General features: G+C 39.5%; 1 protein-coding gene across 1 annotated transcript in view; it reads right to left on the minus strand.

Annotated features, from left to right (window-relative positions):
- FAM120C (family with sequence similarity 120C) overlaps positions 1-12936 on the minus strand; it is a 121030-nt gene that overhangs the window by 50343 nt on the left and 57751 nt on the right. The window contains exons 5-9 of the mRNA XM_006943756.5: positions 10748-10850; positions 10105-10181; positions 9393-9673; positions 8189-8462; positions 7369-7540 (exon numbers count right to left, since the gene is read on the minus strand). Coding sequence (XP_006943818.1) covers positions 7369-7540; positions 8189-8462; positions 9393-9673; positions 10105-10181; positions 10748-10850 — 907 coding nt within the window. The remainder of the gene's footprint in view (positions 1-7368; positions 7541-8188; positions 8463-9392; positions 9674-10104; positions 10182-10747; positions 10851-12936) is intronic.

Raw genomic sequence — 12936 nt, forward strand, 5'->3', positions numbered from 1 at the left:
ATTGCTGTGGCTAGACCATCCAGTACTATGTTGAATAAAAGTGGTAAGAGTGGACATCCTTTGTCTTGTTGCTGACCTTAGAGGAAAAGCTCTTAGTTCTTCCCCATTAAGGATGATGTTAACTGTAGGTTTTTCATAGATGGCCTTTATCATGTTCAGGTATGTTTTCTCTAACTCTGTTTTGTTGAGGGTTTTTATCATAAATGGATCCTGTACCCTGTCAAATGCTTTCTCTGCATCTATTGAAATGATCATATGGTTATCCTTTTAATGATGTATCACATTGATTGATTTGTGAATATTAAACCACTCCTTGCAACACAGATATAAATCCCATTGATCATGGTGAATGATTTCTTTGAATGTGTTGTTGGATTTGGTATGCTAGTATTTGTTGAGGATTTTTATGTCTATATTCATAAGAGATATTGGCCTGTAGTTCTCTTTTCTAGTGGTGTCTTTAACTGGTTTTGGTATCAGGGTAATACTGGGCTCATAGAATGTATTTAAAGGTTTCCTTTTCTATTTTCTGGAATAGTTCAAGAAGTATAGGCATTAACTATTTTCTTTCTTTCTTTCTTTCTTTCTTTCTTTCTTTCTTTCTTTCTTTCTTTCTTTCTTTCTTTCTTTCTTTTGAGAGTGAGCACATGAGTGGGGCAGGGGCAAAGGGAGAGGAAGAGGGAGAATCCCAGCACAGAGCCCAATGTGGGGCTTGATCTCACAACTGTGAGATCATGACCTGAGCTGAAATCAAGAGTCAGACACTTAATGGACTGAACCACCCAGGCGCTCCTAACTATTCTTTAAATGTTTGGTAGAATTTGCCTGTGAACCCATATGGTCCTGGACTTTTGTTTGTTGGGGGAATTTTTGATTACTGACTCAATTTTCTTGCTGGTTATCAATCTATTCAAATTTTCTATTTCTTCCTGTTTTTGTTTTGGTAGTTTATATGTTTCTGAGAATTTATCCATTTCTTCTAGTTGTCCAATTTGTTGGCATATAGTTTTTCCTAATATTCTCTCATAATTGTTCATATTTCTGTGTTTTTGGTTGTTATTTCTCCTCTCTCATTTGTAATTTTATTTATTTAAGACCTTTCTCTTTTTTCTGGGTAAGTCTGGCTAGAGGTTTATCAATTTTACTGATCTTTTCAAAGAACCAGCTCCTGGCTTCACTGACCTGCTCTAGTATTATTTTTCTGGTTTCTATATCATTTACTACTGCTCTAATCTTTATTATTTCTTTCTTTCTGCTAGTTTTAGGTTTTGTTTGTTCTTCTTTTTCTAGATCCTTTAGGTGTAAGGTTAGGTTGTTTATCTGAGATTTTTCTTGTTTCTTGATGTAGGCCTGTATTGCTATAAACTTCCCTCTTAAGTACCACTTTTGCTGCATCCCGAACTTTTGGATTATTGTGCTTTCATTTTCACTTGTTTCCATGTACTTTTTAAATTCTTCTTTTATCTCCTGGCTGACCTATTCATTGTTTAGTAGCATGTTATTTAACCTCCATGTATTTGTGGTCTTTCCAGATGTTTTCTTGTGGTTGACTTCTACATTCATAGCATTGTGGTCAGAAAGTACGCAAGGTATGACTTTGATCTTGAATTTTTTGAGATTTGTATTGTGGCCTAATATGTGATCTATTATGGAGAATGTTCCTTGCATACTTGAAAAGAAAGTGTATTCTGCTATTTTAGTATGGAATGTTTTGAATGGATCTTTTAATTTCATCTGTTCTAGTGTGATTCAAAATCATTGTTTCCTTGGTGATGTTCTGTTTAGATCATTTCTCCACTGGAATAATTGGGGTGTTAAAGTCCCATACTATCATTGTATTATTCCGAATTAGTTCCTTTATGTATTTAGGTGCTCCTGTCTTTGGTTGCACAAATATTTACAATTGTTATATCTTTTTGTTGGATTGTCCTCTTTATTATTATATAGTGTCTTCCTTTTTCCCTTGTTACAGTCTTTCTTTTAAAGTCTGTTTTGTCCGGTAGAAGTATTGTTACCCTGGCTTTGTTTTGACATCTATTTGCATGATAGATGTTTCTCCACCCTCTCTCACTTTCTATGTGTGGGTGTCTTTAGGTCTAAAATGGGTTTCTTTGAGGGTTGCCTGGGTGGCTCAGTCGGTTAAGCATCCAACTTCGGCTCAGGTCATGATCCCCCAGTCTGTGGGTTCGAGCCCCACGTCGGGCTCTGTGCTGATAGCTCAGAGCCTGGAGCCTGCTTCAGATTCTGTGTCTCCCTCTCTCTACCCCTCCCCCACTTGTGCTCTGTCTCTGTCTCTCAAAAATGAATAAATGTAAAAAAAATTTTAAATGGGTCTCTTGTAGGCAGCATATAGATGGGTTTTGTTTTTTATCCACTCTGCTAACCTATGTCTTTTTCTTTTCAAGTTTTTATTTAAATACTAGTTAAAATATATGGTAAAATTGGTTTCAGGTGTAGAATTTAGTGATTCATGACTTATATATAACATCCAGTGCTCATCACAACAACTGCTCTCCTTAACACCCATCACCCATTTAGCCCACTCTCCCACCCACCTCCCTACCACCCTATGTCTTTTGATTGGAGCATTTAATCCATTTACATTCAAAGTAATTATTGATAGATATGTATTTATTGCCATTTTATTACGTTTTCTGGTTGTTTCTGAAGATGTTCTCTGATCCTTTCCTGTCTTTGTCTCTTTCACGTTTTGCTGATTTAGTGCTGTATTTGGATTTCTTTCTCTTTATTCTTTGTATATTTATTAGTGGTTTTTCATATATGGTTACCATTAGGTTTGTATATAACCTCTTCTGCATATAGCAGTCTATATTAAGTTGATGGTCATTTATGTTTGAACCATTTTCTCCCTCCTCACATTTTATGTATATGTTATTATATTGCATATCATTTTTTTGTGAGTTCCTTATTTTTTACAGAAAAATTCATTTTTACTGCTTTCGGGTTTCCTACCTCTATACTGTCACTTTTGGTATCTTCTTTTTACTCATAATATACCTTTTCATATTTCTTGCAGAGTTGGTTTAGTGGTCACAAACTCCTTTAGTTTTGTGTGTCTGTAAAACTCTATTTCTCCTTGTATTCTGAATGAAAACCTTGCCGGATAGAGTATTCTTGGCTACTGATTTTTCCCAGTCACCACTTTGAATATATCATGCCACTCCCTTTTGGCTTTCTAAATTTTTATTGAAAAATTATGGGTTTTCCCTTGTAAGTTAATGACTTATTTGGTCTTGCTACTTTTAGATTTTTTATCACTATATTTTATAAATTTAATTACAATATGTCTTGGTATTGGTGTGGTTTTCTTGATTTTGTTGGAGGTTCTCTATGCCTCCTCAATCTGAATATCTCTTTCCGCAGATTAGGGAAGTTATTATTCAAATAAATTCAGCTATTATTCAAATAAATTTTCTGACCACCTTTCTCTTTCTTCTTCTTCTAAGACTCCTATAATACAAATGTTAGTACATTTAATGGAGTCAATGAGTTCCCCAAGTCTATTCTCATTTTGCATAATTCTTTTCTCTCTCCTTTGTTCAGCTTGATTACTTTCCATTACTCTGTCTTCTAGGTTACTAATTTGTTCCTCTGCTTCTCCCATCCTGCTGTTCATTCCATCAAGTGTGTTTCTCATCTCATTTATTGTGCCCTTTATCGTTGTTATGTCATTCCTTATCTCTGTGTGAAGTGTCACACTCATGTCTTCCACTCTTTTCTCAAGTCCAGTGAGTATCCTTATGATCATTGCTTTAATTTCTTTATCTGGCATGTTACTTATATCTGTTTTGCTTAGATCTATGGCTGTGGACTTATCATTTCTTTCATTTGGGATAAATTTGTTTCTTCATTTTGTCTGCCTCTCTGTATCAATTTCTCTGTGTTAAGAAAGTCAGTTGCGTCTTCTGTTCTTGAAAATAGTGAATTTATGAAGATTCAGTCCTGGAGTGCCCTGTGGTGGAGGTCCCCTGTTCACCAGAATCTGGCACTTTAGGACAGTATCCTAGGTATGTTGCTTATGCCCTGCTGTTGTGTCTGAGTCACTTTTCCTTTCCATGTAGTTGTCTGCACTGACTCTCTGCCTGTTGTGGGCTGTACTTGCTCCCTGTGGTGTTAGTGGGACCCAAGCAGGCCAGCCTGGAGTGGGGGGGGCATGCCCACCAGAGAATGGGAGCAGGGCAACAGTATTAGCAAAATGTGTGCTGGGTCAGATCTCTTTAAGTGCTGCAGTGGCTAGGGGTTGTGCCCTGGGCAACCACACATACAATAGCAGCCAGGGGTGCATGGTGGACATGGTGCAATATGGTGCCTATGGGCGCTTGGCTGGGCAGACACACAAAGGTGACTGGGGGCACATAGCTTAGGAACACACAAGTGTGCCTGGGGCCACGCAGCTAATTACTGCATGGCAGACATGCCTGGTGCTCGGTGGCAGCTGTGCACCTGGTGGCTGGGTGGGGCACCTACTCAGCTTTAACAAAATCTGCCCTGAGCCCAGGGCTGAGGCCAGCAGGCCTGGAGTGGGCAAGTCCTTGCACTGCTAGTGGGTTAGGTACCAAATGTCTGTGCAGTCCTGCCTCCAGCAGGTGTCTCTGTGCTTATGCTGGGAGGTAGGGGAGGAAAGTGGCACCTGCCAGCTCCCTCATTTCTGAAGTCTCCCAACATGCTCAGAAATAAATATGAACATATCTGTCTCCTATTTGCCTCTAGAGCTGTGTAAACTGCTGTTTTTATGTTGCCTCTCCACCCAGCCTGCTGTTTCCTTAAGGGCAGCAACCCGACTGTCACTCACCCTCTCAGTTGGCTCAGTGTTGACTCAGGAGACTTTTAGTACTTTTTTAAAGTTTATTTATTTATTTTGAGAGAGAGAGAGAGAGAGAGAGAGAGAGAGAGAGAGAGAGAGCAGGGGAGGGGCAGAGAGAGAGAGGGAGAGAGAGAATCCCAAGCAGGCTCCACACTGTCAGTGAAGAGCCCAATGCAGGGCTCAAACTCAGGAACTGCAAGATCATGACCTGAGCTGAAATCAAGAATTGGAGGCTCAATGGACTGAGCCATCCAGGTGCCCCAGTAAACAGATTTTTGAAGCTCCAGCTTCCAAGTCCCACAGATTTTACAAACTCACGGAATTCTGCTCCTCTGTTTCTTAAAGCCAAAAGCAATGGGGATTAGTTTTTTCCTGTGGAAATTCCCTGGTGTGAAGGTCCTCTGTCCTCTCTGTGCATGCAGCTCCCTCCCTTCGGTGGGCAGCCTCACTCCACCTTTCTGACCTTCCTAATTTTTCAAATGCAGCTTCTTCTCTATATTTAGTTGTGGAGTTTGTTTTGCTGGTCTTTAGATCACTCTCCAATTTATTAACTTGGATGCGGATGGTATCTAGTTGAAACGTGGGATGGAGTGAGCTCTGGGTCCTCCTATTCTGCCATGTTCCCAAGCTCCTCCCAATATTTCTCCTTTTATCATTGCCTTTTTGTGCAGATGGATACCGTTAGCCATCCTTTTACAGTAGCGCTACTTGTGAAAAATTATCCTAGTTTTCCTTCATCTGAGAATGTGTTGATGTCCCCTACATTCCTGGAGGATGTTTTTGTTTGATATAGAATTCTGAACTGACATTTCTTTTCTTTCAGCCCTAGAAAGTGTTGTGCTACTTCCTCCTGGAATCTGGGTTCTGATGAGAGATCAGCTGTCATATTATTTTGCCCCTATAGGTAAAGCAGTCTGCTTTCAATAATTTTTGTCTTTAGCTTTCAAAGGTTTCACCATGATAGATCTTAGCAAGGATTTCTTTGGGTTTATACTGTAGATAATTCACTCAGCTTCCTGACTCTGTGGGCTGATTCTGTTTTTCCCAAATTTGATAATATTTCAGCCATTATTTATTTGAATCCTCCTGCAGCCCCACACTCTTTCTTCTGTCTTTCGGGAACTCTGATGATACAAATATGAGACCTTTTGTTCTAGTTTTACTGATCGCTGTTCATTTTTTTTTCAGTGTATTTTCTATTATTCAGATTGGGTAATTTCTATTGTTCTATCTCCAAATTCACTATTTCTTCTATTGTCTCCAATTTGCTGTTTAACTCAACTATTAAGTATTTTGTTATTGTATTTTTTAGTTCTTAATTTCCATTTCTTCTTTATATCTCCTATTTCTTTGCTAAGACTTTCTGATTTTAATTTGTATCAAACATATTCAGAATTGTTTGTCAAAGCATTTTTACAATGGCTGCTTTGAAATCCCTGCTAGGTAACTGAAACATCTGTGTTATCTCAATGTAGGCATCTATTGATTTTCTTTCTTTGGTTATTTTGAGATCGCAGTTTGAAATCTTTCTGTTTCTTAGTATGAAGAGGGATTTTCCATTGAAACCTGGACATTTGGGGTATTATATTAAAAGACTCTGGGTCTTATTTTAATTTTGTGTTTTAGCAGGTCTTTTCTGACATCACTCTGTTGAGTGAAGGGGGATGCTTTCTCATCACTGCCAAGTGGGAGTGAAAGTCCTGGCTCCACATTCAGCTCCTCCTCTTGCTTGTTGCAGTCTGACAAGAGTAGACATCTAGGCTCTTCATCCAGTCTTTGCTACTAGGGGTGATGGTTGGCTGCAGTTTTTCTGTGGTGTTTGGCTAGAGCAGATTAGTTATTACCTAAAAATTTTCCGTTTGCTAGGTTGTTTCTTTGGGGTCCTTTGACTAGAGAGAGAAGGCATTTCTTGGGGCTTTTACTGGTCTGTACCTGTTGGTGTTTCTGGGCTGCCAGCTGGTCCCACACCTAGTCTAAGATATATGCAGCAATAAGAAAACCCAGGGAACTCACCACTGCATTATTCCTTGGATCCCGAAGTCCTTAGCCAGTCTGACTTCTTCTCTTTACCTTCTAGAATGTCTTGTACTTGTTATATATATAATATCCTGGGCTTTTAGGTGTATTTAGCAGGAGGAATAAGGACAGTATATGTACTCTATCTTCCCAGAAGCAGAAATCTAGAGGGTTCTTTTGAACACACTAATTTGACCATGTCACTCTGCAGCTTAAAACACCTCAATGGCTCCAACTCTACAGGATTAAATCCAAAACAAAACCTTACTGAGGAGGAGAAACCATGTCAGATACACCTCTACATTCCCAAAGTCCAGCATGGTTTTAATAAGTAGTAGCTACTCTGAATGCTTAATGATTAAAGAACTGAGGCTTAAGTTAATGCATTTGCCATACTAATATGTATTCTGGCGAATTATGCATTTTCTCAAAGACTGCTCCATTGTCACAGGTATGATGTGCTTGCACAGCTGTTTTTGTTCCACACCAAACTTTGAGAGAACTGTTGAAGTTAAAACAATACTTACCTTCCACAGGTAGCCGCCGCCGTATAGCTAGGCGTTCCATTTTCCGTTGTGTTTCTGCCAGACTGAAAAGGACCCCATATACGTACTGACGAGCTGACCGGAACAGGAGAGCAGCTGGAGGCAGCTCCATGTTACACTCATCTTCAATACATACGGGGATCTTAATCTCACCCTAATAAGAAAATGGCCCAGGGGAAAGAACATAATGAGTTACCTCAAGGTTTGGAATTGAGCTGAGAAGAATCAGTCATGAACTACAGCCTCTATAGCCTAGCTACTAAATTTGCTACTTGTATTTAACAGAGTTTCAGACTAAAAGGCCTAGATAACCATAGCCAGCATAAAAGCTACGGTTTTTAGAGTCTGTGCTATGACTGACTATAGCTGAATAAATGGGTTAAGTCCATCTTGGACATTTTGTTGGGGGATGGACTTGTATAGTAAGACTGGAGGAAGGGAACAAAGCTCTGAAGAAATAGAGGAAGAGGTAAAGAACAAGGGCATAAAGCCTCTTCTTAGACTGTGCCCAGCCCTAGACCAACATGGTGCATTATCTTCTTTCTGCGGTGTTTGGCTAGAGCAGATTGTATTATTTTACAATTATAGTTATCTTCTTGGGGCCTCATTTATTGGAAAGTCCCATCTACTGCTGGTCTCACCTCATCTGGGGCCCGTAATGTAAAGAGGAGCCCCAGCATATTTGGTCTCCTTTTATCTCCCTTCAGATACCAATTAGAATGTTCTCTGGTAACTTATGGCTCTAGGAAGTGTGAAGTACAGTGGTAAAAGCAGGGAGGTAGGTGCTGATGTGCTTTATTACCTTAGTGAGAACATGGTAGATATATGGATACATAAGACCCCTTCGATGTCTGTGTTCAGCAACCCGCAAGACTTCTGGAGCTACTGGAGGTAAGGGTGGAATGGTGATGTCCATGTGGTTCCTTGTAGACATAGACAGCAGGGATGGGATGTGGGGCTCTCCATCACCCAGGCTGGCATCTGAAACTCCAGCACCGATGGGCTGTACCCAGGACCCTCTGTCACCATTTGGATCATCCCATCCAGGCTGCTGCTGAAGTGTTTCCGTGATACGACTAAAAATTTAGGAAGACCGTGTAGAAGAAAGGAGGTTGATAAAGATATTCCAATTTAAGACGTCTGTCTGATCCCAAGGAATCTTACAAACCCTCTGGAAGTCAAGACACTGGGTTAGTATTGGACCTGATACCTTTCAGCTACACCTTGTAAGATGCCATGCCTTGAGTCAGCTTACGTTCTAAGAAACTAATTACAACTGAGATCTCAGAGCAGCTCTATTTTCCCCAGAATAATCTGCTTGGAGAAATAATCTAAGAACAAATAAGCTAGTACAAAGCACCACTGTTTTAATCCTCAGAACCCTGTCTTAATATAACTGCCTACTCAACTATTCTAATACTTCAACTCTATAAATTCTTTTCACTTATTTTTTACATTTGATCCACAGCCCTCAAAAATTGAGAAATGACAGCCATGAAATGTAGCACACTCATACCTAGGGCTTCCCTAACCAGCTGCTATGCTTCCTTTTACTTCAGTCACTTGGGTATCTGAAAATTACCACCTGTACAGAGTCAAAATGAGTATGAAGTAGCCAAGCATAGAGTTTTTCTACTTCACTTAAGAGGAAACAGCCACAGGGGCGCCTGGGTGGCTCAGTCGGTTAAGTGTCTAACTTCGGCTCAGGTCATGATCTCATGGTTTGAGAGTTCGAGCCCCACATTGGGCTCTGTGATGAAAGCTCAGAGCCTGGAGCCTGCTTTGGATTCTGTGTCTCCCTTTCTCTCTGCCCTCCGCTGCTCACGCTCTTTCTCTCTGTCTCTCTCTCTCTCAAAAAATAAATAAACATTAAAAAAAAGAGCAAAGAGCCACAGAGAAAATCAAGGAACATATACTCCTCCACACTCCAACCCAGGTTACCAGCAAAAAGAGAAATACAGATGCTTCAGAAGTCTGTTCCCTTGGGTACCTATTCAGACACTTACTCAGAGCTGGCTCCATTTGGTTCATCACCATCAGAGGAAGAGGAGTGAGAAGAGTCTGGTCCCAAAGGAGGTGAAGCTTTGGAAGTCAGGTAATTGGGAAACTGGGATGCAGAGGAGTCATAAGAGACAGCCCAATTGGCAAAGGGGCTGTCCTGCAGCATGGGATCCTCAGAAAAAGGATGGGATTCCCCCAAAGCATGGGAAGAGAAGAGAAGAGAGGAGTTGGGCCCCGTTGGGAATGGTGGTGGATATTTCATTTTCTGGGGCACATGGTGAGAAAACTAAAGAATAAAACAGATAGAAAAGCTATTTAACATTTGAACTGGCTCCAAAATAGCTCCCTCAGAAGTTGTGACACAGTGGATAATGCCAGAAGCGGGAATTATTGGGATACAAAGAAACTACTGAGAATAATAAGAAATTATTCTAACAGTGATATATGGACAGAATACTCCAGAGGCAGGACAATGGCCCAACCATGTCTCCTACAACCATTCTCTGACATTAGCTAATCTACCTTCACATCATCCTATTGGTTAGTGATTTGGATGTTTTCTTTGCATAGTCTGTTGAGAACATGACATAGGTATATACAGCCTTGATATTCTGATAACACTGAATTACCTTAACTCCTTAACTCAGAGTATAAAAATCAGGAAGCAACCTGAGTCTAATGATAACAAATGGTCTTGGGCCTCTTGAAAGATATTACCATTGGCTTTCCAGCAGAGATAGTGCCCATCTGATTTCGTGGAAGGGGAGGATTTCCAAGCCGATTATTCCGAAAACCTGAAGCCAAGAGAAAGGGCCATACTTTAATCAATCCTAATAATTCTACTATATTATATTCTGCTAACCCCATATTGCTTGAAAAATTATTATTAATAAGTTATAATTTATTGAACAGCAGCTATGTGCCATGCCAAGAAACTTAAAGAAATTATTTCATCTAAAAAACCCCCCATAAAATAGGTATCATGAGCTGTATTTCATACATGCAAATGTGACTAGTTAAGATCACACAGCTATTAAGCAGCAGAGGTAGAATTCAAACTCAGGCTGAAACCAAAGACAGGGCTATTTTATATACACCAGGCCATACTGGAGGTTAGTGCCGGAAGAAGCCCAAGCTAAGGAAATAGCATTAGACCCCAACTACAAATTTGAGAAATCAGTGCCCTGCCTCATGTCACCACTCTTATTACATGGAAGTCAAAAGGAGAGTGCCCACCAAACAAGAATGACTTCTATAAGAGTGTAATACAAACAAGTCATTCCACTCTGGCCCTGGAATTCCCAGGAGGGACTCAGTTTCCCCTTTGGATACAGCAGCTAGCATCAGAGAGAAGCCTTACCTAGAAAGGAGGAGGGACCCACTGGCAGTGAAGAGAGTTTGGTTGTGACTGAATAGTACTCAACTGCTTTCTTGAATCTCTCTATTTTATCTTCTGTCCTAGACTGGATGTTAGAACATTAGATGTTCAGGAAAAGAAAGAACATGAGAGTGTCTTTTTCATGCAATTTATAATCAGAAAGTCAAAACAGTAGCAGAAATAAAATGTTTTAAGAAACCCAAGAGAGCAGGGGTGCCTGGGTGGCTCAGTCAGTTAAGCGTCAATTATTGATATCTTGATTTCACAGTTGTAGGATGGAGCCCTGTGTTGGGGTTGCTCAGCATGGAGCCTGCTTGGGATATTCTCTCTCTCTCTCTCTCTCTCTCTCTCTCTCTCTCTCTTGCCCCTCCCCTGCTCATTCTCTTTCAAAAATAAATAAATGAACATTAAAAAACAAGAGAAAACCAAGAGAGCAATTTTTCATGTTGCAGAAAAGATTAGGTAGGGAGACAGCATTATAAAATGCAAAATCCGCGGGGTGCCTGGGTGGCTCAATCAGTTGAATGTCTGACTTCAACTCAGGTCATGATCTTGTGGTTGGTGAGTTCAAGCCCCACATGGAGCTCTGTGCTGACAGCTCAGAGCCTGAAGCCTGCTTCGGATTCTGTGTCTCCATCTCTCTCTGCCCCTCCCCCACTCTGCGTTCTGTTTCTCTCTCTCAAAAAATGAACATTAAAAAAAATTTTTAAAAAGAATGCAACATCTCGAATACTTAAAAAAATTAAGCTTAAAAACAAATATATTTTGTGCTATTCTAAAATGGTCACATGACCATTAGAAAAAAAATAGGTGAGGATGGGGAAAAAATTACATAGTACTGCCACCCAAAGACATTTTGCTCTGTTTTCTTCCAGTATTTTATTTTATTTTGATTATTTTATTTCACTTTATTTTAAAGATTTTTTTTATAATTTAAATTTTAGTTAGTTAACACACAGTACAATATTGGTTTCAGGAATAGAATTCAGTGATTTCTCAATTACATACAACACCCAGTACGCATTGCAACAAGTGTTGTCCTTAGTAACCATCACCCATATAGCCCATCTCCTACCCACCTCCCTCTGTCAACCCATAGTTTGTTCTCTATCATTAAGAGTCTCTTGTGGTTTGCTTCCCTCTCTTCTCTTTTTTTCCTCCCCTTCTCATATGTTCATCTGTTTTGTTTCTTAAATTCGACATATGAGTGAAATCATACAGTATTTGTCTTTCTTTGACTTATTTCACTTAGCATAACACATTCTAGCTCCATTCATGTGTTTGTAAATGGCAAGACTTCATTCTTTTTGATGGCTGAGTAATATTATCAGTCGATGGAAATTTGGGCTCTCTCCATAGTTTGGCTATTGTTGATAAGGCTTCTTCCAGTATTTTAAAATAAACTTTTTGTTAACATATTATTGGTCTATTTTAATACACAATTTTCTATAGTTGATAATATACAATTTCATATTGTTCTTTTATAATTTTGAATGACTGTATATTTTATCATTATAAATGTGTCATAAATTATGTAACTACTTCCCTAATACCTGACATTTAGGTTATTTCTCACATTTGGCTTTTTTTTTTTAATTAAAAAAAAATTTTTTTTAACGTTTATTTATTTTTGAGACAGAAGAGACAGAGCATGAATGGGGGAGGGTGAGAGAGAGAGGGAGACACAGAATCTGAAACAGGCTCCAGGCTCTGAGCTGTCAGCAGAGCCCGACGCGGGGCTTGAACTCACGGACCGTGAGATCATGACCTGAGCCGAAGTCAGACGCTTAACCGACCAAGCCACCCAGGCGCCCCTCTCACATTTGGCTTTTATAAGTTATGCAGCAAAGAACATACATGTACAGATCAATTTTTTCTGGATTTCTGATTATGTCCTTCGGAAAATGTCCCCAAAGTAGAATTATTGTTCAAAAGGTATGAACACTAATGTAAAAAGCACTTAAACATATACAAAAACCACAATGTGTCAACACTATATATCCACCAGAATGGTTAAAATTAAAGATTATAAACATCAAGCACTGGCAAAGATATGGAATAACTTGAATTCCAGTACACTGCTGGTGGGAGTGTATATTGGTATAGTCTGGAAAACAGTTTGGCAATTTCTTATTAAATTAAACATATATTTACCATATGGCACAGCTATC

This window comes from Felis catus, chromosome X (assembly GCF_018350175.1).
Source record: "Felis catus isolate Fca126 chromosome X, F.catus_Fca126_mat1.0, whole genome shotgun sequence".
Taxonomy (NCBI): Eukaryota; Metazoa; Chordata; class Mammalia; order Carnivora; family Felidae; genus Felis; species Felis catus.